This window comes from Babylonia areolata, chromosome 20 (genome assembly GCF_041734735.1).
Source record: "Babylonia areolata isolate BAREFJ2019XMU chromosome 20, ASM4173473v1, whole genome shotgun sequence".
Lineage (NCBI taxonomy): Eukaryota > Metazoa > Mollusca > Gastropoda > Neogastropoda > Buccinidae > Babylonia > Babylonia areolata.
The window spans coordinates 23,159,404-23,186,218 of NC_134895.1; the positions used below are offsets into that span (position 1 = coordinate 23,159,404).

General features: G+C 42.3%; 1 protein-coding gene across 1 annotated transcript; it reads left to right on the forward strand.

The window, feature by feature from the left end:
• Positions 1-1,303: 1,303 nt before the first annotated feature.
• Positions 1,304-8,933, forward strand: LOC143294562 (cytochrome c oxidase assembly factor 7 homolog). Its single transcript, XM_076605938.1, is given in 5 exon segments — positions 1,304-1,517; positions 2,153-2,293; positions 3,370-3,560; positions 5,976-6,000; positions 6,003-8,933. Coding segments are annotated over 5 exon segments (672 nt in total). The 5' UTR covers positions 1,304-1,417; the 3' UTR covers positions 6,218-8,933.
• Positions 8,934-26,815: the final 17,882 nt, after the last annotated feature.

A 26,815-nucleotide genomic window follows, 5' to 3' on the forward strand; every position in this document is an offset into this window, starting at 1 on the left:
AGCACAGTGCTCAAACAAAAAATGAGTTGTTTTATCTCATAATGATAAAGCTAAAGGCAGCTATACTCAGTTTTATGGTGTAAATTATTGTAAAATCACATTATCATTTTCTGGTGTTGACAGCATGTCAAACTTTCCCCTTTTACACTACTGCAATTCATTTATTATTTTTTTAGTTGAATAATGTGGAGCCAGTTGAGGTGGCACATGCTGGTAATTAACTAGCTTTTGTGCAAAATAAAGCTAGACTCTGCATGCAAACACAACTGTATAAAAGAGAGGGGGAAGGAGGAAGGAGGGGGAGAGAGAGAGTGGGGAGCACGGGAGGAGGGGGGGGGGGGGGGGGTGAGAGTGAGGGAGACAGCTGTACTAGCTGCAGCTTTGTGTCAAAAGATACTCATAACACTTTTTGATTTGAACAAAAAAAAATCTTGTCAACGGCAGCTAACTTCAAATTCTGTTGATTCCAAATATCTATTTGTGGTAATTTATTTTTGAATCATCTATAAAAATAAAAAAAAAAAAAAAAAAAAAGGAAAAGAAAAAAAGGCAACCACCACCAAGCAAGTTACTAACCATCACACTGAAAAAGCGGGAAAATACTAATTACTCTGGTATGTAAAACAGCCTATTTCTTTAAATGGTAAAAAATGCAAGGAATATTTTAGCAGTAATATTTAACGATGGTGGAAGTGAGGAGACTGAGATTTTTCCTGACAAACGGTCTGCTTCAGACTTGTTTATCTCTGCTGCCCTGGTAACTGGTGGATCACAGTTCGCCTCGAGAAAACGGTACGTTGCGAAACGTCGGTTCATCCAGAGCTATCCGCGATGTCTGGGTCAACAGATGCCTGTGGCTAAATCCCACATGATATCTATTATGTAAGGTTCGGTAACTAGTCATTATATAGGAATAAGCTCCCAGACTTTGCTTAACTTTTTTTCTGTCAATCCTTAATCGCTTAAAGGCCACACAAACGTTACGTTTATCCTGGCCCAAGTTCGTCGCTCACCCAGCTACGCCGCATCATCATGTCATGTAAACAAGACCATAGCCACACTGGCGCCTCCGACCTTTCTGTGATTATTTCACTTACAAGACAAACAACGAGCACATAATTTCACTCTCATAACACAAAACTGTACTCACGTCATCAAGTTTAGGGTTACATGGCTCACAATCGTGATCTATGACCGAGGAATCGAGCGCACTTCTGAAATCGCAGTGCTTGCATCTCTGTGTCAATACCACAAGCGCCACCTGGGATTGTGGTCAGCTTCCGCCTGAGTGCTGTGTGGAAGGTGGAGGTTTATGGGCCACACGTTAGGTAACTCTCAATGACTAAATCCGCATGCGGTGTGGGGCGAAGCGAAACAACATTACGTATCACTGAGATTAGCATCACAACCTATCAAGATGATGTACGATCTGAAAGACGAGAAACAAGCAAAAGAGTACATAAAGAATGTTGGAATTGAATACCGATTTCAGTGCTACGAGGAAAAAAATCCTGAAGGTAAATTCATCATGTTTTGTAACGATCGTGTCATTCGTTGACATTCACGAGTTACGAAATAGTGAACATTGTAAAGTTTCTTAGACTAAAGCATGGTAGACTGCTGAGATATTAAAATATGTTCCGTGGTTGGGATGTATGAGAGAGAGAGAGAGTCAGCAGCGAAAAACCCATTGTTTCTTTTGTGCAGTGTTTCAACTTTTACGTGCACGGTATTTTGAATATCTTTTGTCCTGTATGTATGGAAAGAATGATGTATTTGTAATGCTTAGACCTCAGTTTGTCTTAAGTGTTATTTATTGCATCAGTTTTTTAAATGGAATTTATCCTTCCATTGTGCAGGATGAAGAAATATGTTTGAAGCTTTTGGAAGCTTTGTTGCAAGGGGGGGAAATATATTTTGTGGTAGTGTTTTAGGCTTCAGAGAATTCTGTTACCTCGTGTATTTTCGGTCTTGTTTGATGAATCACCAGATTTGTGAACATGTAAATGTGTGTGTGTGTGTGTGTGTGTGTGTGTGTGTGTGTGTGTGTGTGTGTGTGATGAGCATGAAAGTGTGTGTTTGATCTGATAATCTTTTGAGTTTGTAGGCCCTACAGTAAGTTTAACAGCCAATGTCTTTTTTTTTTCTTTAGGCTGCCATCGTCTTGCAGATTTTTTTGAAAGTGTGAAGAAGGAGTTTGACAAAGCAGCCATTGTCTACAAGACCAATTGTGAGGATGCTAAGTATGGCCACAGCTGCTTCAAGTATGGAAACTACAGAATGACAGGAAGAGGTAAAACAACAACAATCAATATGAAGTAAACATATTGTTGTCACTACTATTATTGATATATTGCTGCTACTACTACATCACTACTTCTGCCACTGCCACTGCTGCTTGTACTTTTTTTCTGCAATCATTACTAGTGCTGCTGCTGTTGCAACTGATACTAATACTGCAACTGCTGCTACTTCTACTACCATCACTAAGAACTACTGCTGCTGCTGTAATACATGAATTATAAATGGTCTGTTTTGCTATCATTTGTGAAAAAACAGACAACATTTTCACCAGTTAAATGATAACCAATAAAGTTGTGAAACTGAAGGCACTTGAAAATGTTATCAAGCCAGACCCTTGATATATTAGACTTTAGATATATCACTGACCTTTGAGTAACGTTGATATAGTTATTTGTTTATGATGTAAAATATGAGGAAAAGTTTTTGTTTTTGTTCTTTCTGATATGCAATTTGATTATTGCTGTCATTTATCAATACTCTGGCACAAGATCATTCTTTCATGGAAAGATGATATAGAAGAAATAAGAATGCATTTTATGCATTGAAATGGGACTGTTGTAAAATATGTATCTTTCTATTTTGAAGCAGGGAAAAAAGATAATATTGTTTTGAAAGAAATATTGCTTTACCAAAATTGTTTTCTACATAATTTTGCCAAGGATAACCCCCTTTTTTTGCCATGGGTTCTTTTACATGCACCAAGTGGATGCAATACAAGGGACCTCAGTTTAACATCTCACCCAAATGACTGGTACTGGTAGTCAGACCACCACCCAAGGTCAAGTGGAGGGGGGAAGGGAAGGGGAACAATGCCAAATGCATGAATTGATTCTGTGTGGTCATATTTTCTCACTTTCCAAGGCAGGCATGTTACTGCAAGACCACCACACACACACACACACACACACACATATGTATGTGTGTGTGTATATATAAATATATATATATATATATATATATATTTATTTATTTATTATTATTTCTTTTTTTTTTCATCTGAAGATTTTATTTGATCATTGATGATTTCATTTGATCTGATGTGACTGTTGACTGGTGTGACTGCAGGGTCTGAGAAGGACGCGGACATGGCTCTGGACTATTACCTGAAGGGCTGTGATAGTGAATACCTGCCAGCTTGTTACAGTGCTGCCCACGTCCTCCACAGCCGAAAGCTGGGCTCCACTCAAGACCCAGATAGGGCAGTGAAGCTGCTGAAACACGCTTGTCAGAACAAACATGCAGCCAGCTGCTATCAGGTTGGCACATGTTTTGCTAATCTTTCAGGATAATTGATAGGGTTTTTTGTTTTATTTTGTTTTATATTGCTGGTTTTGTCTGACTGATGGCTGTCTAAGGTGAGTGGGTAAATTTCATCAGACTTCCCTTCTGGAAGACCTGTGATGTGAATCTTGGCTCCACTTGAATGGTGGAAATTATTCTTGTCCTTCATCAACGTCCTTACAGACCTGCTAGTTCCTGAATTCCATTTTTGTGTCTTTCACATTCATGCAGAAGGAAAAAAAAAGAGAAGAGAACTGTTATAATTATGTCAGGGGTTCGTGAATAATGGCAGTAAAACAAAAGCTTCCATGGCATCTGCTGGCCCTAGCAATGAAGTATTGGTGCCTGACTGTATCTGTGGGAGAAATAAGGATCAGAAGCGCACGGAAAACCTTACGTGTGAATTAGCGCTTTTTAATTTTTATAATTTTTATAGTTCATGCCCATGGACACAGTACCTGTTCCTGAACAGCAAAATTTGAAATTCTGTTCTGAGGGATCATGGATTTCCTTTACAAATTGAACAGCATTAGCAGGCATTTATGAAAGTTTAAAGAAGAAAAACAACAACAAAAAAAACAACAAAACATGAAAGACTTCAGTTTATGTATTAGGGTTTTCTCACTTTGGGACTTGCACTGGTGCACATGACTGGGCATCACCACTTCTTACTTGGACTTTAAAAAAAAGAAGAGTGCTTGAGAAAATTGTATAGTTATTTCAGATATCTTGTTATTTTTAGGGCTGTTTGTTGTTCTTGATGGTGTCATCCATTTGCAGAAGTATTTCAGTATCAGATCAGGCTTTTTATTGACTCACTTGTGTAAAAAAAAGTGAGTCTATGTTTTAACCCAGTGTTCGGTTGTGTGTGTGTGTGTGTGTATGTCTGTGTGTCTGTGTGTCCGTGGTAAACTTTAACATTGACATTTTCTCTGCAAATACTTTGTCAGTTGACACCAAATTAGGCATAAAAATAGGAAAAATTCAGTTCTTTCCAGTCATCTTGTTTAAAACAATATTGCACCTCTGGCTTACTTACTTACTTAGGCCCATCACTCCCCCTGGAGCATAGGCCGCCGACAACAGTCCGCCAGAGTCCTCTGTCCTGGGCTATTCTCTCCAGCTGTCTCCAGGTATATCCCATCCTCTTGGTTTCTGCCTCAAGGTCACGTCGCCAGGTGTTTCTTGGCCTTCCTCTTTTTCGTTTTCCTTGGGGGTTCCATGATAGTGCCTGCCTTGTGATGTTGCTGGCTGGCTTCCTCAGGGTGTGCCCGATCCATCCCCATCTCCTGCGCCGGATTTCATTCTCGGCTGGCAGCTGGTTGGTACGTTGCCACAGGTCTGCATTGCTGATGGTGTCGGGCAGCTGTTGATGAAGTTCTGCACTTTCTTGATGGTGGTCTTTGTTGTCTTCCATGTCTCCGCTCCATACAGTAGGACTGACTTGGCGTTGGAGTTGAACAGCCTGATCTTTGTGCGAGTCGACACCACCTTGGCACCTCTGGGATGGGCACAAAAAAAAAAAAAAAAATGAAGCCTAATTATATGCAAACTGCATTTACTGTTATATTTATATTTTTTGTATTCTCTAAACTTGGCACTTTGATCTGATATTCTGACCCAACAACAAGAGCAGTCATTATTATCATTTTTTGTTCAAACAGGAACTTCTTTTGCTAAGCATGGAAGTTTTATTTATTTTGCAAACGTTTTGGTGCAGATAGTAAAAAAGGGAAATTACTCTGTAATTATGCTAGGGGACTTAATTCGCTTTAAACTGATCTTTCTCATCTTAAACATTACATTTTGAAATTATACACAATACATAAAAAGCTTGGATTTTTTTTCCAGTGTATCACAAGTGAGTCTTGAAGGCCTTGCCTCTCTTGTTGTTATTGATGGCGTCATCCCTGATCCCTGTCTTTAGTGCCCAGGTTTCTTTCTTTATCTGTGTACTGTGCATGTAAATTTTTGTTTGTTTGTACCAAGATCAGGAATCAGATGTACAGGAATCACACACGCACACGCACGCACGCACACACACACATAACTGATTGTGATTAGCTGCTGAAACCAATAAGAGCAGAGTTGTGCACTTCACGGTATTTGGATTCAGATACTTTGTGAACCACTAAATTAGTTGATAATGATTTGTTTGAGCGTTGTAATCTTGTATCTCACTCGCTCAACAAACACATGAAAGAGGTTCGTCTCAGCTCACTACAAAGCATGATGACGCAGATGTGTCACACACACACACACATTTACACACACACTTACACACACACACACACACACACACACACACTTGTTAAAACAGCTGTCACATTGTGAAACTGAAATTTGTATCGGTTTCTCAAATCATATTCTCTGCTCTTTGTTTTATACAGTTAAGTGGATGGTTTATCAATGGAACCCACGCCATCCCAAAGACATGACCAAAGCCTTTGACTACTCCCAGAAAGCCTGCGACCTTGGAAACTGCTACGCCTGTGCCAACCTCAGCCAGATGTACAAGAAAGGGGAGGGCGTGGCCAAAGACAAGAGCCTTGCTGAGAAGTACAGACTGATGGCGAAAGACCTCCACACTGAAATGACAGAGCAACGCAGGACAATCACAATGAACCAGTAGAATGGAATGGTGTGATTGGGGGGTGGGGGTGGGTTGAGAAAACTTCAGCCTTGTCTTGATAATTTCTTTTGGGTAAAGGAAATTTTATCAACAATGAAAGCTGTCAAATATTGTGTGTGTGTGTGTGTGTGTGTGATAGAGAGAGAGAGAGAGAGAGAGAGAGAGAGAGAGAGCATATGCATATATTTGTTCTGTTCTTGGGCATTTTGTGTGTGTTTGAGTCTGTTTCTCCGTGGACTTCCATTTCTCTAATGGTTCTGAACAACGTTTGATGGGCTCATGTCTGTGGACAGTGATGTGTGGAGAGATGAGGCTGTGGCTTTCACCAGAGGATGCACTCTAAGGAAATCTGTTGAAAGCAACAAACTCTTTTATGTTGACTGAACAAGATGTGTTACAGTTACATTTGAAAAAAACAACCAAAAACACATGAACTCTTGTTTTTCAAAAACCAAACACATATTTTTATGAAGTCTGGGTGTAACTCGTTTTCAACAGTTAAAATGTCTACTAATCCTCGTATCCCAATCCCAGTGACTGACAGCAAAATCATAAAAAGAGAGTCTACAAATCAATGGAGAGCTACCTTAGGATTTTCCCACCTGTATACAGTGGACAAGATGCTTACACTTGGATTATTGGATGCACATTTTCTTAAATTTACGGAAACTGACCATCTTGACCCCTTAGTAGCTGTAGTAATATTAGCAGAATAGGGACAAAAACAAGCTGTGAATCTTTTGCACAATTCATTCATTGTTTCATAACACAGCTTGGTAACAGTGTAGACCTAATCATGGTCATGAAACTGCATCGAATGTCCTGGTTGATCATTCAAAATGATGATGAAAACTGATTCATGGAGGCAGTGATCAAGGCTGCATATGCTGTATTCTGTGCTTATGCACAGCTGACAAACTGGAAAATAAAATTTACATGTGATATGTGTTTGGATAGTTGTACATCATTATCTGAATGGTGGTGAAGGTGGATTTTTTCCCTTCTGTTTATTGTGTTTATTCATTAATGTATATATTTGTTATTTAATTTATTAATTTATTTATCCCACACTATTTTACCAGGCTTACATCTTAAGAGTAGGAATGAATTGGCTGTGTGGGGAAGTAATTGTGTGCCTCTTTGTGGGTAAGTGGGATGGAGGTTGGGAGTGTGTATCTGAATGACTGTGTACCCATGACATTTTAATGAGTGTCTGATTTTGGAATGAATCTTAATACTTCTTAACATAAGTTTACTTGACACAACAGATAGAAGTAACTCTCTCCATTTACAAGGTATCTGTATGCTGCTTGTGCTGCTGATTCAGCTAGCACACATGTGGAGAAAATGTACATAGGAACAAACCCAGATGCTTCTTCAGAAAATCAGAAGATCTGGGCCTGTCCTTATACCTTCTTCTTTATTGTTTGTGGGCTGCAACTCCCACGTTCACTCGTATGTACACGAGTGGACTTTTACGTGTATGACCGTTTTTACCCCGGCATGTAGGCAGCCAAACTCTGTTTTCGGGGTCCTTTTACCAATTATTTGACATGTGTATGCAGCAGAAATGATTCTGCTAGCTCACAGGTAAATAAAGGGTACATAGGAACAATCCCAGACACTTCCTCAAAAACGGAAGTTCTATACCAATTATTTATTCAAGATGGCACAGCCTTTAGTCCTGAATATGCTCCACAGAATCTATGAACAATACAGAACATACTAGAAATGAAAGAACGATTAGGCAATTTTACAAGGCTTTTTGTTTTGTGTTGCTTCTGTTAGATGTTGATCAATGATAAGATAAGATAAAATAAGATAAGAATAACTTTATTATCTCCAGCTGGAGAAATTTGGTCAGGTGCATTATCACAACACAGACAAGTAAACAACATGGGGACTATAACTGTAAAAGTCAACAACAGCTTTTACGAATATTACGAAGATACAAATGTAAAAAATATCACATACACCGTTTCATACATACATCCACACACTGCAGGTAATAACTAGTATTCTTAATGTAAAAACAGAAAGAATTAAGAAACATTATTTGAATATAATTGTAAACATAGCCTACTATACTGCACATTGATTATAATAGACAGATAAGAATAAAGATAAATTGCGGAAAACCGCAACCAGATAATCAGCACACACCCGCACCCACCCACCCCCCACCCACCCCACACATGCGGATTACTTGATTAAACAAGAGTAATAAACATATGTTCTCAAATAAAAGCATTTCACATATTCGCTTTTAAAACATTGCAATTAATTATTACATTGTAATTATTAACAGAAATATATTTAGAATATGGACGTTAGCATTAGACATATTCCATTGTACATTCATCCTGCATATTGCACATTATTCCTCCTACATATTGCACATGCATTATAACCAATTGTCACGTTTTTAAGTTCAGTAAACACACACACACACACACACACACACACACACACCCCACAACTAGAACAAGGTACAACCTATCATGCACAGGCTTTCACATGTTTCACATGAGAGTGCGCGCGCGCGTGAGGTTGTGTAGGCCCACTCTGGAGGCATTTAGTCTCTTGCACACCAGGTGACAGAAGGTGTGTTGTTGGTGAGATTTATGACTGTATATAAGCTGTCCATTGTCGCTTGCACCTGTCTTCTTGCAGGCATTGACAGTTTAATGCATGAAAATTGATTAATGAGGTTATAAAAACCCCACTTTGTTATCATCTGAAATGTGTGTGTGTGCGTGTGTTTCTATGTGTGAGTGTGTGTGTATGTGTGTGTGTGTGAGAGTGTGTGTGTTTTCACACTGCTTTGGATTTATATGGTCATTGATATATACAAGGCTGCATTCACATTATGTCAAGGAAAATGATTTAGACAAAAAAACAACAACAAAAAACAAACAAACAAACAAAAAAGATTTCAAAGAAGTTTAGGATTACTTTGTAAAAGCCGTTTTTTTTTTTCTTTTTTCTTTCTTTTTATTTTTTTATATATTTTTTTAGAATTAAGAGGTAATTGAAATTAAGCATGGGACATAATGGTCAACCACTGGTTTCTCTGTGAATACATGTATGGCTGTGTCAGTCACACATGCGCTTTGAACAGTTTAAAAAATGTGTTTGAAATCAGCCAAAGACTTAGTTATATTCAGTTCTATAGAAATGATACCTGTATTTTTTCAATGCAAAAAAAAGAAAAAGAAAAAAAAAGAAACTAAAATGAAAGGACCTGTCGTTATGAGTGGTGCTCATTACACTGACAGCATTCACCACTGTTTGCTGAAAATTCAGGGAATTTCCAACTAGTCTTAAACTTTTTGTGATCCCTGTATGTCTCGACAGAATTTTTTTTTTCTCTCCCTTGTCTACAAGGTTATATTTTCTCTTCAGCATCTTCAAGATCATCACCATAACATTTTCATGTAACAAATTATATATGACAGTAAAAATTTTACTTATGACATATTTGGTCATTTCAGTACAAGCATGGTAATGTTTGCAAGGGTTTAAAAAAATAAAAATAAAGGACCAACAATACCAAACAACAACCAAAAAGGACTAACACTTAAAATATGACACCTTGATTCCCAGCTGGCTGCACATATTTGACAGTCAGATCTCATTGATCACAGGGGAGACATCAGAAAACTATAACAGCCCCACTTCTTTCCTTCCATGGAGTAACCGCAATCATTTCTTATTTATTCTGTCACTAATGGGGGGATCTGGAGGAAGAAGCACCAATCTTATAGAAAAAAAGAAGAAGAAAAAAAGGACTTTAATTTCGCAGTATCTGGGCTAGACCACTCCAGCTAGCAAAGCGCTTCCCAGGGATAAACTCCGACCAGCATAGCTCCAGCCCATCATTTACTGCTACTTCGATACTTGATCCCTACACTAGAATTTGAAAAAAAAAATCTTAACACCTTTTTTGTGTGGTTTTGTTTTTCCTCCTCTTGCTTCTGCTATCCAGGATAATTCCTCCTTTTCAAACAGGTCTGATACTGTGCTAAAGATTTAGAACCTAAGCGAAGACACCTTTTTTTTTTTTTTTTTTTTTTTTTTGAGGGGGTTTGGGGTCCTCTGCAAAGCCTGAACAGTGCATCATGCCCTTTACTCTGGACAAATTAAATTCAGGTTTCAAAACAAGCGATGGTTCAGTCCCTGCCCGTGACTAAATTTGTTGCAGTTGGTAAACTGTATGCATGTGTGCCGGTGCTTGTGTGCCAGAGTGTGAGTGCATGTGTGTTACGTGCACGGCCGAATGTGTGTGTGTGTGTGTGTGTGTGTGTGTGTGTGTGTGTTCGTGCGTGCTTGCGAACTAAATTCTTCCTTTCATATACATCAGCTACTGATTCTTGCCTGAATCACGACGAACAAGAAAGAGAAATTCCGAAGCGAACTGCAAAGGGACGAAACCGACCAGTATTTCATTCAACACTCTGCCATTGTATATCCGTGGTTAGTTCCCTTTACTTTAAACAAGCACACTCTCTCTGCCTGTCTTTTTCTGCGGGGCGTGTGCATTCGTGAATGGTTATCTATCTATCTATCTATCTATATGTATGTGTGTGTGTGTGTGTGTTTGTGTGTGTGTGTGTGTGCGCGCGCTCGCGAGTATGCAAAATAATGCTGAGATGACCCTTTAAAAAAAAAAAAATTTAATATCTTGATCCCCCTTGCATCCTTCTGATCCCTAGCGTTTATAAGACAAAAAGACAACAACAACAAAATTATTAATTAATCTGACAAAAAGACAACAACAACAAAATTATTCATTAATCTGGATATTTACTGGATACTGTTAGGTAACGTTTTTAGCAATATGTTTCTTCGTCTAGTTTTCGTCCTAAGTTCTTCATATCAGCTTTCATGCATAGTTCTGGAGGGGTGGGTGGGGGAGGGGGGGGGTTGAGGGGGGGATCATTGGATCTTTATGTGTTTTTTTTCCTTTTCTTTCTCTCCAACTGAAACTAAGAACACCACTAAACTAAGTACTGTGGGAGGTGCTGCCCTCTCAGCACCACGATGATTCTCTAACAGTTAACAAACGTGCAGGCATCAGGTTCGTGAACAACAAAATTTCTAACTTTTTATCTGTCCAACTAGTTCGTCAGTCTATCACTTTCTCTCTCATCTTGCAAAAGTCTATCACTGTGTGTGTGTGCTTCCCAGGTTTTTATTTCCCCCCTGAACTGGAAAGTTATTTAAGAATCCCTCACCATCAACACTGCTTATTATGCAAAGAGAGGCGCACTTGTTCTCGGTGCCTCCACTGAAGATGTCTCCTGAAACACAGCTGGTATTTCAGTTGCAGTCATTATACAGACACATTGATAAGCGTGTATGGTGGATCATGCATGCTGCTGTTGTGAATAGGAACGGATGAATCTGGCAAGGTCTTCTCATTTTGTCAGGAACTCCTAGTGGGAAGTTAGGTGTAGGGGGTCTTCTCCAAAGACAGCAGCCGACGTTGGGTGAGGTCTTGAACGTTTCGGTTTCAGTTTTCGCGTGTGTAATACCTTAGTGTCTATGGCCAGCGCTAGTGCTGCGTTGTGGCAAAACTATTCAGACAGACTCCGAGCACTGATATCCTCGGTGTCACTGTTTGCACGTTCCATACTCCCATAGCTCAGCAGAGGTTTTAGGCTTACCATGAACGATGGTAAGATCAATGGTCACATGAATTTGAGGTCCCCCTTGATACGAGCAACCCATTTCTGGCCGTTGTCTGACTGCAGAATTTGTGAGGCGCCGCGGAAGACTAATAGTCAGCTGACTCCGTTATTTTTTACTCACTGAGTGCCAACTTCCGGTAATGCGCGACATTGTGTGACTTCCGGTGTTGGACAAAAATTTGCCTGGTACCGGAAATGCGCAAACCACTTTGTTCATATTCGGTAACTGGGCAGAAAATGTTGTGTATTGCCAGTAATGCGCAAGTGCCAATATATACATACGCACTGTATATGCCACCAGTCCGAAGAAGCTTGCAACAAATCTAAAATTAACTTTGGAGAAAATGAAACTAATTTTATGTCGATTATTTGTTTATACTGAACCTATCACTGTATTCACACACACACACGTGTGTGTGTGTGTGTGTGTGTGTGTGTGTGTGTGTTAAATCTCGGTCTCACCCTTTCTTCCAAGTCATTCGGATGAGACGTCGATAAACCGAGGTCCCGTGTGCAGCACACACTTGGGCATTGACAAAAGTACCAATGGCAACATATGTGTTGTCTGGCAAAAGTATGTACAATAAATAAATCGACTCTGACAGGTGCGCAGTCATATACCTATATGCATGCACTCAGGGCCTGATCAGCGCGTTGCTCAGGTTATGCTGCTGGTCAGGCATCTGTCTAGCAGATGTGTAGCGTGTTTGGATTTATCCGAACGCAGTGACACCTCCCTGAAAAAAAACCAAACTGAAACTGTGGTACGCGATAGTGGAAGAATAGAAGTGTAAGTGGACAACTTTAGTTTTGAAGATGCTGTCACACCCCCCACCGCCCCATCCCCTCCTTTTTATTTTATTATCTATTTTATTGTTATTTTTTTCAGGCGAGACACAGTCAAGACAGCAAGATAAACACACGGAAGAGCAAGAAAGCCAAGTGAAGAATGTACATATGAAGGTTATCTGTTGTTGGCGCGATGCCTACAAATAGCAATTTTTGTGTATACTATTTGGTTTAAACAGTATCTTATTTGAGAAAACGTCACAATACAAACATGTATACTATTTGGTTTAAACAGTATCTTATTTGAGAAAACGTCACAATACAAACAGGTTACGTTTTTATTAAGTCCAGAGTATACTGTCTCAGGTGATTTCACCCCCCTGTGTGGACAGCGTTTTCGGGTTGGCATGGCATAAGATAATAGAAAAACCATGTTAGCTTGACAGCTCATATATTATACACACATTCACCACAGAAAGAAAAAAACCCAGCCAAAAACAAACAAACAAAAACAAAACAAAAACAAAAACAGGAGAAACCTTACAGCTTATGACACATACGTGCCCTTTGCCAGTTCCCCAACGTTCGCTGTAGTTGTAAGTTGTTGCCCAAAGCACTTCCTCTTGTCCACCGACGGAGGTATGCAAGCAGTGTCGACAGCTTTAATGGCCTGGTATGGCGATAATAATATCTCCTCTTCAAGCAGTTGTTGTCAGGTCTTAACTTGGCCACTGAGTCCTTATAATAACCTTCGACTGTCGTAGGTATAAGTCCTGGGTGAAAATTCACCTTCACTTTTACGTTGAGTGAAAGACTACTATAATAAAAAGGAAAAGAAGAAGAAAAAAAGAAAAGAAAAAAAAGCACACTACAATGCAATGCAATATATCGTAGTCTATTTTCATGTCCTATCTTCTCCAGTAAATGTTGCATGTGTCAGAGCAGGATTTCCGGTGAGCACATACACAAGAATGGTGTTGTTTGCGCGCGCGCGCACACACACACACACAGAGGGACAGCTGTGCAACAACTAATTGCAGTTTAATGGAAAGGTTCCGCTGAAAGGCAAAGGCTAATGGAGATGATCTGCTCATGTAGTTTTTTTCTGGTGTATACAACAGGCAGGTAGAGAAAGGTAAGTGCACTGTATTGCATTGTATTGTACTCTGCCTTGTTTTGTTTTATTTATTTTTTGTGTGCATCACTTGTTGTCACAACAGATTTATTTCTCTATGTGAAATTCGGGCTGCTCTCCCCGGGGAGAGCGCGTCGCCATAAGGCAGCACCACACATATTTTCTTTTGTTTTGTTTGTTTTTTGTCTGCAAGTGTATTGTTTTACGAATCAACGTGGATTTTTCTACAGGAGTTTGCCAGGGACAACAACCCTCTTCTTGCTCTAGTTCTTTACATCCATTCACATTCAGAACACTTACCCTCCCTCTCCCCCACTCCACCGTCATATCTAGTCTAAGGTATAAATCATGCCAAGAACAAAAATTGTGGTCCTTCCATTAAGGCCAGGCGTCGAGTTAGGGACAATATGCCGCACAGGCGGCTTGTACCCGAACAAGTTCAGCTCACCTTTCGATGACTTCGTGTATCGGGCTGGTTTGATTAACTGAGGGGTTTGGCCTGGGGAGCTGTCAAAATCCTCTCCACCAAGACCATCCGAGGCTTTTAGACACATTGAAATGTCAACACTTTCATTTACTTTGTGGAACTGATTTTTGTGCGCGTGTTGTGGGACATCGGGAGGGGCTGGCTGAGGAGGTGAACGGGTGGTGTGGGGTGCTTGTTGTATTGTTTGAGGGTGTTCTAAGGGGGCTTGGGGGAGGGAGGGAGAGAGAGAGAGTCAGAGAGTCAGAGAGAGACAGAGAGACAGACAGGCAGACAGAGAGGCAGACGGACAGACTGACAGAGAGCTGTGCCGTTTATGAGGACGTCCATAATATGCACTGTTTCACATTACATATTAAAGCCATGATAGAATATTACAGCACTGTGGATATGTGCGTGTGTGTGTGTGTGTGTGTGTGTGTGTGTGTGTGTGTGTGTGTGTGTGTGTGCACGCGCGCGCGCGCAGCGCACCACTCTCGGTAGCGCCCGCACACACACACACACACACAGACACCCGCGCACGCGCCGAGCATACACACGCACGTACGCATACACACATAAACACACACACGCACGCGCGCTCGCGCACAAAGAAAGAACGACAGACAGACAGCGAGACAGAGACAGTACAGACACTGGAAATCCCCTTTGCACTTCAAACTGACAGCAAACATTTCACCTTGACTGATCAGAAGACACCCACCAGATTTTTTTTTTCTTTCCAAAAAACGAGTATCTGCACGCACCCTCAATAAAAGTGCCAGCGGCTGGTTGTCGGGTGGATCTACCCACCCCTTGACAATCTTCTTTCCAGCACGATTCCTGCGCTGAGCTGTTAGTTGTGGCGGTGGGTGCTTTCTCCCTCGCCCCTTTTGGCTTGTCCACGTTACTACTTCGGAGAGATAAGACGTAGTTGTGTCAACCGTCTCTGCAAAACGCTTTTTAGTCTGCTTCTTCAGTAAGGGTTTGTCAGGCACGTGTTATAATTAGGGACTCCGCACACGTAGACATGTTTTTAGACATTACGAATTCCGTCACAAATTAAGAAGCACCACCCAGCAAGTGTCTTTGACTAAACACCCTATATGCATGTATGCACAGTCTTTGATGTCTGAGTCAAGTCTCTGGCCATGTGTGGAGGAGGAATTTTGTTTAATGTCGAGTCCCGTCACACATATCGGTGATTGAAGACATTTTGTTAAAGTATTTATGAATACATTTGAGTATTATCGGTTAGAAGGGGTGGGAGATGTGAATGAATGGAGGGTTGGGGGAAACTGGGCAAATGAGGGTGAAATGTGGGTGAAATTTGAAAAAAAAAAAAAAAATCTAAATACAATTACAGGAAATTATCTAAAGGAACCGTAAAAGAGAAGTCGTTAAACTGACAAGCGAAACAACTGATAATGAATGCAAAAAGTCAAAAACATCAACGTTCTCAGTCACTTGTGAAGACACACTTTCGTGTACATAAGGCTTCATCAAGCTACAGTCAAAAATTATATGCTCAATTGTCAGGTTACTAAAGCATATGCACTTGGCCATGTGTTTAGAGAGCAAGAGTCGAACGTTTATTGTGGAAAGTCACATTTTAATATTACATTGAGGCCTCCCTCGTCCGATTCAGTCAACACTATTAAACATGCAGTGAGTGAGGGGAATGAACCCAGAATGAAAGAAACAATGAGACTAGAAGAGTAAAGGGATATACAACAGTTTTTCAGTTTTCAGTAGCTCAAGGAGGCGTCACTGCGTTCGGACAAATCCATATACGCTACACCACATCTGCCAAGCAGATGCCTGACCAGCAGCGTAACCCAACGCGCTTAGTCAGGCCTTGAGAAAAAAAAGAAAGAAAAAAAAAGGTGAATAAATAATAGATAAGCGTACATAGATAAACAAATAAATAAATGAATAAATAAATGGATATACAACAATGAAGGGAAATAACTCTCTCCACGCCCTGCTGTATATGCTACCGATTCAGCTTTCTTTCTTCTTCCTCCCCCCAAGCCCCGTCCCCCCTTGCTACCGATTCAACTAATGCACAGGTAAATAAAAGGTGACATTGGAACAAACCCAGACAGTTCCTTAGAAAGAAGGAAGTTCCGGGCCTGTCCTTGTACCGATCTTCTGACAAAGGGCACACAGCACCAACGACTTAAGAAATGTGCAGAGTCGGAACACAAATCAGAACCCAGTTACACAGAAAGACAACGTGTTGACATCACTGACCTGCATATTAAACGGTTATACATCGCAATGGTTCAGGTGGGGAGCGAAAAGACCCGTTTTTTAAAATATTTTATATGTACTTACGTTTGGCATCAAATAGAGTCAGTGTCCAAGGGCTCGCATCCCCTGTACGGGCCACAATTTTTACCCTTCCTCTAGATCTTGAGTGATCATATTGTAGTATTGTAATTTGTTACTCTTTTTTTGTTATTGTTACAACAGATGTCTCTGTGTGAAATTCGGGCTGCTCTCCCCAGGAAGAGCGCGTCGCTACACCGAGAGCGCCACCCATTATTTTGTATTTTTTTTCCTGCCAGGGACAACCCTTCTGTTGCCGAGGGTTCTTTTACGTGCGCTAAGTGCATGCTGCACACGGGACCTCGGTTCATCGTTTCATTCGAATGACTAGCGTCCACACCACCATTCAAGGTCTAGTGGAGGGGGGGGGAGAAAATACTGGCGACTGTGTGTGGGAAAGTCACTGTTTCGGATGAGACGATAAACCGACGACCTGTGGTCCGTGCAGCATGCATTTAGCGCACGTGAAACAACCTAACCAACAAAAGGGTTGCTCTCTGGCAAATGTCTGTTGAGAAATCCACGTTGACTACTATCAATATTACAAAAATAATACACTTGCACACTCACAACAACAACAACAACAAGAACAAAAGAGAAACAAACAAACAAAACAAAAAAAAAGTATGGGTGGCGCTGAACTTTGGCGAAGCGCTCTCCCCGGCGTGGAGAGCAGCCCGAATTTCACACAGTCTGTTGTGACAAAAAGTAACACAACACAACACAGCACAGCACAACACAACACAGCACAACACAACCCAACACGTTTAACTCACAAGTTTCGAATACAACGCAGGCTTTCAACCGGTTTTAACTCACTCAGTACGGCTAGTCCTCTCTTCTCCTCTACACGGACCCCTCGGATGTCCAGTGGGTGTTTGAATAACCCAACCTTTAGCTTCCGTCGTCAGAATTGTGGTATTCTTTGTCAACATTCACGTCTTCAGTATAAGAGCCTTCCGCTTGCAATATTTTGATGATGGTAATTGGGGTGAAACGCTGTTAACGTCGTCTCTTTCGCCGTTCGTATGGAAAGAGTTAACCGGGCTCTTGAAGGAGCCCACGTGACTGTTTTGGCTAGTCGGTGATTAGTTATGATTATCGAAATTTCCCCTAGCATCCGCGTCAATTGAGTTTGACCAAACAGTGGAATAAACAACGACAATTAATAGGTCAATATTCACACGGGTAGTCTAAAAACCAGTGAAGACGAGATACACCTCAATCGGCGAAAGGATTCATTTTGAATGGAGGTCCCATGACCACAACCTCCTTCTTCCCCTTCTTCTTCTCTCCAACGTTCATTCCCCCCCCCACCCCCACCCCAGCCCCCCCTCTGCGAAATGGTTATCGTGATCACTGAGGTTTATACACCCGCCTTTTAGAATTTCTCGCTTCCTTTTCAGAGGCTGATGCATGCTGGGTTGTTCCATGTTTCCATTACGTCCCTACTGATTTTGATCTGTGCGTGCGTGTACACCGTACGAAGGTAAAGACACTATCATATGTGTCGAGTCCAAAACTGGTACAAAAACAACCAAAAAACCCCAACAAAACAAAACAAAACAAAAAAACCCCCCCAAAAAACCACACAAACAAACAAACCAACAACAAAAGTTCATGCTTATTACTTCCTGTATTAAATTGAAACTGAGCAACATTGCAAACCTTTAAGAATATGATAACTAAATAAATAAATAAATAATGATAAAAAACAACAACGAATAAACGAATAAATAAACTAAGAAATGAATTAACGAATAAATAAATTGATAGATAAATACCCCCCCCCCAAAAAAAAAAAACAACAACAACAAACAAACAAAAAAACAAAACAAAAACAACAACAAAAAAACAACAAAAACAAAACAAAAACAACAACAAACAAACAAAAAAACAAAACAAAAACAACAACAAAAAAACAACAAAAACAAAACAAAACAAAAAACAAAACAAAGCAAAAACAACAAAAAAAACAACAACAACAAAAAACAACAACAAAAAGCAGCTGTTGGCAAATAAAATCTTTGTTTTTATCGCCAGTGAACTCCCTTCCCTTTTTACCCCCATATCGCTTATTGACTTCATCCAATACAGGTCTATGACTGATGTACGTAAACATTCAATGCTCTCCCTCCCCAACCGGCGTCTCCTTCTCTCTCCCTCCAGTCTCTCTCTCTATCTCTCTCTCTCTCCAGTCTCCCTCTCTGTTTTTCTCTCTGTGTGTGTCTGTGTGTCTGTCTGTCTCTCTCCTTAATCTTATGTAACCCGGCACACCACTTTCATTCCACCGGAGTGGGTTTTTGGCCGTAAATAATAAAACCCCATCAAAATTCTCCACTGACTGTGCGCCACCGAGTCTTCTCCGGACTGACGATATTAATAATAACAATACTGACAGTGACAGGAACCTGCCCTCGTCTCTGTTGCCTCTGTCTGCAGATTCTATCATTGAAAGAGAGACACTATTTTCTACTTTCACCACCACCACCACCATCACAGGGACTGCTCGGGCCGTGGCTTTTTAGCTTCTGCGGCAGGAAGGGGCGTGGGGGGCATTCCGGCCGCCCCTCCTCCATCCATCCACCCATCCATCCATACTATACCCCCCCCCACCCCTGCCCACTTTTCCTTCCCTTCATCATGTACACTTTAGCGCCAATCAGCCGCGCTCCGTCAAGCTATCAAGTGCGCTTCTGTTTTCTCGCCGCTTGCTAATATAAACCACAGCGGTCTGACTCCGCTCTGTATTTCTTCTGTATCTCTCGCTTCCATCGGCCTGTGTTTATCGCCCCTGTCTCTCTTCAATATCCGCTCATTTCTTCTCCATTTCGTTTCCTTCTGGAGTGCCAAGTTGGCCGCCTCCTCATCTGACACTCGGTATGCCCATTAGGGAGGGTGGGAGTGAGGGTTGGGGGGAGGGGGGCGGCTGGCGGGGTGGGTGGAAGACGGGGGGTAGGGTGTGTGTGTCCCGGGGGTGGGGGTTAAAAGAGCTCTGGCTGCGACTTTGTTCCCATCTGAGATAAGTCTGGAATATATTAACCGACAGTAAAATATATAGACTATGCTTACTCATATTTATGGTGGAACAGCGAGAACATAGGTAATAATAATCATGTAGCCTACTGTACTCTTTTCGTGATGTCCCTCCGTGGGCGCTGATGGACTTCTTAAAAGAAGTGAACATTTTTAACCAGATTTGAAGGTTTTAAACTATGGAAGTTTTTTTTTTATAACTTTGGAGTGGAAAGTTTGAAGTGGTGTCTCGTTTTAATTGTTTTGTTTTGTTTTTGTTTTTTTGTTTTTTTTATCCTTGTAGTAGTTATTAACGCGGCGATAGCCTTGAGATGGCCTTAGTGGTCGGCGAGGCTCTAAGCACCATAATTTCATTTTACTGTACTCACTCAGAAATTTTGGGGCATCATGTTGCTCAGTTCAGGCCGAATGTAAGGAGATCTGTCATTCTGTCATACATGATGCCGGTGGGCCAACACCAAGCGACCATGGTAAAGATTTCTGCCACAAGAATAAACCCAGTGTGGCCAAGACAGCAAACATGTATGCTGACTAAATACACGTATACATTGATGTTTGCCACACGAGCCATGGAGTAAACCCCGAATTTGCTTAGGAATTGTATAGCGCGCGCGCGCACACACACACACACACACACACACACACACACACACACACACACACACACACACACACACACACACACACACAACACACACAAATCCATAAAAAAACCCAACAAAATTCAAGTATTTTTTTTCCCGTGAAATGACCTTCGATAAAATCTGGTTTCAAACTCAAGTTTCCATACCGAAAAGCAGTGGTTGTTAAAAAAAAACAACAACCAAAAAATCAAAGACGAAGAAGAAAAAAAAGAAGAAAAAGAAGAAGAAGAAATAAAACTTCGAGAAGAAAAAGAAGAAGAAGAAGAAAAAATCTGGCTTTTGCTCATGATGCTACATTGTTTGCTGTATAACACTGCATAATTCATTCATTAGAATTCACATGATGGACAGTACCTATAACTAACACTGAACTCTCCGGCCGCCTCTTACATCATATGGCTCCTCTCAGTCCTCCACTTCAAACTGCACTCCTCGCTTCACCCCACCCCCCCTCTCCCCACAGTGCCCCCCCCCCCTCCCCTTGTTTATTTTAAGTCCCGTTCTTTGGTACGATCATCCATTAGTAGCCGTATACAACGTGGTGCTTACACTTACCCCATTAACCCGTATAACACCTTCATTCGGCTTTTAGTTCTTATTCACTTGCATGCAGCTCGAGCGCTGGCCTTCAAGTGTCTGCTGTGTTAAGATCGTTCCCACCATTCGCCTCACGAGTGTTAAGATACTGTGAAGTCGAGTCAAGAGCTTGCTTATCTCCCCTCTCGAGCCTTTCTAGTGGTCGGGACTCCGTATTGGCTACAAGCGCCACGAACTAAAAGCGAATCATCCCGCCGCCGGAGCAGAGAAAGTAGTGCAGCAGTTGTATATTACTACTCAGTAAAAGGAGCCTGTTTATTCGTCGGTTCCTGGTAAACTGTTCCCGGCTTGTTGCTTCTGCTAATTCGGCACCATCCGTGTCTGACCATACAGAACCGGCACTGAGGGGAGTGAATGGATGACCCTGTCTTGTGGCGTGATGGAGCTGACTCAGTGGTGTGTAAAACCATTCAGTCAGTCGAGCGTGGATGATCTTGCATCTCACGGGTCACTGATGAGTTCAGTCAAGTCCGAGTGTGCCTTTTGTTTACCGTCAAACTGCTTCTTTTGCTTCCGTCACTCTTTAGGGCGAAGGCTGGATGTTTGGGTGGGTGGGTGGGTGGGTGGAAGGGAGGAGGGTGGGGGGAGGAAGAAGAAGAAAAAAAGCATGCACCTTGCTTATCTATTTTCCCCCCCAAAAGCATCTTGATCTTGGCCTCCCTCCACCCCCTCCCTCTCTCTCTCTCTCTCTCTGGTTGGTTGTCTCCCCATTTTTTCTTCTTCTGTTTTTTTTTTCTTTTTCAACAACTATCGGATCAATATATTATAATCTTTCTTTCTTTCTTTCAACTACTACTACTACTACTACCACCACAACTGCTACTACTTCTACTACTCTCAGATCACTGTATCATGGACGTCAATCTAAAGGCAGTGTCCACTGACTGTTCTGTAAGGACCCTCCTCCAACAAGACCACAGGACCAACGCCTTGACCACGTCACACCCCCATGGCAAAGACCACAGCCACGAACAACTTGACCTTAAGGGCGTGAAGCCGATAGGTCGTTAAACTCAACTCTACCAGTGTTCTGTAGGCAACACGACTGAGCTCAGGTTTGATGGAAGACCAGGGTTCCATTCAACGTTCGTGTCCCCTCGTTCCGTCATTACAAAAACACAGAAGCCATCTTCTCCTCGACATCGTGTATTCTAACTAAGTCAGCGGTACATCAAATAAACGTTTGTTTCTTACTTTTGTCAACCACATTTTGGGGGTAATTAGGAAGTAGGGGGGTTGGGGGGAGGTTAGGGGGGAGGGGGGGGGGAGTATGACGCGTTAAATGTAACGGGTGACTGATGGGTGACCAAAAACAAAACAAAACAAAACAAAACAAAACAAAACAAACAAACAAAAAACCAAAAAAAACAACAAAACAACAACAACAAAAAACAAAACAACCCCCCCCCCCCCACAAAACAAAACAAAACAAAAAAAAAAAAAAGAAAAGAAAAAGAAATAAAAGTCGCAATATCAAAGTTATCAATCTGCGTCTTGAAACCCTGATAGTGTTTTGAGTTTCAAGGCTAAACGTGCTTCCCTCACACCCCCGAAATATAAACACACAGACACAGACGGACATACATGCACACATACATACATACATATAGACAGACAGACAGACAGACAGACAGATGTACAAACACACACACAGAGTTGTTTTGTGCATGTGTGTATGATTACCAACCCTTAACAATTTTTTTTTATAAAAGTTACAAAGCACTGACAGTAAAGCAGTATGTAACAGCAGTAGAAAAAAAAATAGTATCATGATTATGTAATTCCAAGCCTCACAGTGCCTGATTCCGTGCGAGATGAACAATTCATCAACCAAGAATACAACTATCCAAAAGATCAAGTAGCATTCCTTGTCTACAGCCTGTTGCTTTAATTAAACATATGATGTAATTTTGAAGAAAACAACATAAATGTAACCGACATTCCATGTTTATCAGCAGTGCGTGCGATTCTCCCGTGGAAACACATGTAAGCACCTGCTGATACTGATTAAATTAACATAATAAAGAACGGAGATCAGTATTTAAAGAACGGAGATCAGTATTTACTCTCTGTTGAGGTAAGGAGTCGTCTTGAACGTCATTATTCCAGTCATAAAAAAAAATCACAGACAGATACATGTATATTGGATTCGTGCAAAAGTATAGTGTTATTCGTTATTTCTAGTTAAAGTGAGAGAAAAAATCTGCCCCAGAAAAAAGGCTTTTCTAATTTCACAATGAAATGATTCCCGATTCTCTCATGACCCTGAATTTCTTGACGACGATTCCTCATGTGTGTGTGTGTGTGTGTGTGTGTGTGTGTGTGTGTGTGTGTGTGTGTTCTGGTGGTGTCAGAGAGGTTGCCTCCACCTCCTCCACCCCTTCCCCTAACAATTATGCTATGGTTGCATTCCCTGTCGGTCCATACCACATGAGGTGCAGGGCATCAACGGTAAACTTTAAACAGCAATCACATCACTCTCTCTTCCCCCCCCCCCCCCACCCCCATCCACTCTTTCACCCAACACCCTTCAAAAACTGCCTTTCCACCCACCCATACATCCACCCCCACACCCACTCACCCACCCACCAAGGTCAGGTTAAACCCTAAAACGCCTCCCCCGCCAAACTGCCACATCCAGTCCTGATCCCCCATGCAGTGCCAAGTCAGCCTGAACTCAGCGGGACTTCCACTTCACAGTCAAGTACATGTCGCTCAGTTGACACTTTCCTTCTGCTTGACACTCTATCTAACCTGCCTGTGTCTGCTGGTGCTGGCCTTCTTGAGCCTCTCTCTCACCTGCCCTCCACACACACACACACACACCTTAACACCTCATCCCCCCCCCCCCACACACACACTTCCCACCCTCCGACCTGTGTGTTTGCCCATTGTGTGCAGGGTGACTCGTGACAGTGCGTACCACGCCCAAGGTGTGACGTGCATGGAGGAAGGGGTTGGCTGGTATCCCTGGGAGAAAGTCTCTGGCAGCAAGAATCCCGGGCTTCTATTGTATGGGGCATTAACCTGGTCTGAGGGACGTACTTCGCTGCTGCACGGCTCTTCACTTGCTTATTATGCTATGCTTGCCAATACTCTTTACTTAGCCAGCAAACCGTCGGTGCGATTGAACTTTGATAATGTGCTAAGTCACTCGTCCAAGTGGTGAAGTGGTTATAAAAAGCGTCACGGACTGGCGATTGAGAAGGCATGCGTTCGAACCTTATCACGATAAACGTAAAAACCCATTCACATAGTTATATAGGAATATCAAACACACACGTTAAAGGTCCTGTAATCCATGTCAGCGTTCGTTGAGTTATGGAAACCAGAACATACCCAGCATGCACGCCCCCGAAAACGGAGTATGGCTGCCTACGTGGCTTGGTACAAACTGCCATTCACGTAAAAACCCACTCGTGTACATACAAGTGAACGTGGGAGTTGCAGCCCACGAACGAAGAAGAAGAAGAAGAAGAAGAAGTATGATTATATACGAATGACAGTGGGAGTTGCAGTCCGAAGAACTCGTGTCAGATGCATTAAAACTGTGCGATTTTTTGATCAGTTGCCCAGTTCCTGGAATCCGGTTTTGAGTTTTGAGTGTGCTTTGGTCTGGAAAGGGACAGACTTGGGCAAGAAGACGAGTGCGGTTTACCTGAGGGATACGTCTCCGAAAGCGTTTCTCAATTACCCTCACCAGTACTGCAGTGTCTGCATCTCTTATGCCTGGTGGATGCTGAGATACTCAGTCACACGAAGCACAAAGCCCTGTCACATTGTCCCAAACTTGAATGGGCCTCCATATACAGTAGCATCGTCATCATCCTAGTCCATCATTTAATATTACATGACAGGCGCAAGAGCCGAGTGGTTAAAGCGTTGAACATTCAACTGAGAGCCCCGGGTTCGAATCTCGGTAACGGCGCCCGGTGGGTAAAAGGTGGAGATTTTTCCGATCTCCCAGGTCAACAGATGTGCAGACCTGCTAATGCCTGAACCCCTTCGTGTGTATACGCATGGAGAAGATCAAATACGCACGATAAAGATCCCGTACTCCATGTCAGCGTTCGGTGGGTTATTAAAACAAGAACATACACAGCATACACTCCAGAGAAAACGGAGTATGGCTGCCTACATGGCTGGGTAAAAACCGTCATACACATAAAAGCCCATATATATATACGAATGAATGCGGGAGTCGCATCCCCCGAACGAAGAAGATTTTACATAAATCTTGTCTCAGATTCGGATCTTTCTTCTGACCATGCCTGATTGTCATGGTGATCTCGGTTTCAATTTTTCACCTGCTTTCCTGTGTGTGTGAGTTTGTGTCAAAGTCTTCATGTGGTTGACTGTGGCGCGGTCTCCACAGCAGGAGGGTTGCCCACTGTGTCTGGTTACACGATTGCATGATCATGGCGTTGCGCGTATGTTGAATCAAAACTGACAACACTGAAAACTACCCAATGGGCAACAGTGCGGGTTCTCGTCTGGTGTGCGGTCTCATGGTGACTCGAGACAGTCACAGATTCCTGCACATCGCCGGCGCAGAGTCAGAATCCGAATCAGATTTAAACTGTCTTTAAAACTAACTATGTTTTATTCACAAGACACGGTCACAAAGAGAATATTCAAAGTTCCAACGCCCAGCACCACCCCCACCGGTGATTCTTTATGAATTATAAACAAATCAAAACCTGTGCCAGTCAAATTCAGTCAGGCCCTTCATAAGCTACTTTCATGGCGCTTTTGATTAACACCCAACTTCCATGACGGGCGCAACAGCCGAGTCATTAAAGCGTTGGATTTTCAATCTGATAGTCCCCGGTTCGAATCCCGGTCAGGACGCCTGGTGGGTAAAGGGTGGAGGTTTTTCCGATCTCCCCCAGGACAACAGATGTGCAGACCTGCTAGTGCCTGGACCCCTTCGTGTGTATACGCATGCACAAGATCAAATACGCGCGTTAAAGATCCGGCACTCCACGTCAGTGTATTGTGGGTTATGGAAACAAGAACATACCCAGCATGCACACACACCCAGCTCCGAAAACGGGGTATGACTGCATACAGGGCAAGGATAAAAAGGGTGATACACGTAAAATCCCGCTTGTGTGCACGTACGAGTGAACATGAGAGTCGCAGCCCACCGGCGAACGAAGAAGAAGAAGAAGAAGAAGACCCCACTTCCATGCCTCTGCACATAAATTTACACGTCTAAAGTCTTCGCTGCCGGATGGAGTCGTGGGGTACAGCTGGAGCGACTGGCACAGGACAGGGATGGCTGAAGAGCGCTTGACACGTTGGTGGCCTGTGTCTCAGGTTGGGGAACAGGTGTGGGTGAGGTCAGGTGAGGTCTATGGGGGGACGGTTTCCACTCATAAGTGGGTGTTCACTCGATCTGGCCCCCACGTCAAAGCATTAAGGGTTATCAGGATGAGGATTGAATCATCATGCGGTGTCACACAAACGGAGGAGGATCAGAGCAGGGATGAACACCACCGACGGGTACAATAGCCGAGTGGTTAAAGCGTTGGACTGTCAATCTGAGGGTTCCGGGTTCGAATCACGGTGACGGCGCCTGGTGGGTAAAGGGTGGAGATTTTTACGATCTCCCAGGTCAACAAATGTGCAGACCTGCTAGTGCCTGAACCCCCTTCGTGTGTATATGCAAGCAGAAGATCAAATACGCACGTTAAAGATCCTGTATCCAAGAACATACCCAGCATGCACACCCCCGAAAACGCAGTATGGCTGCCTACATGGCGGGGTAAAAACGGTCATACACGTAAAAGCCCACTCGTGTGCATACGAGTGAACGTGGGAGTTGCAACCCACGAACGCAGAAGAAGAAGACCACCGAAATAACTCAGCAGTGATGCAGGTAGCACAAATTATCCTCTGACT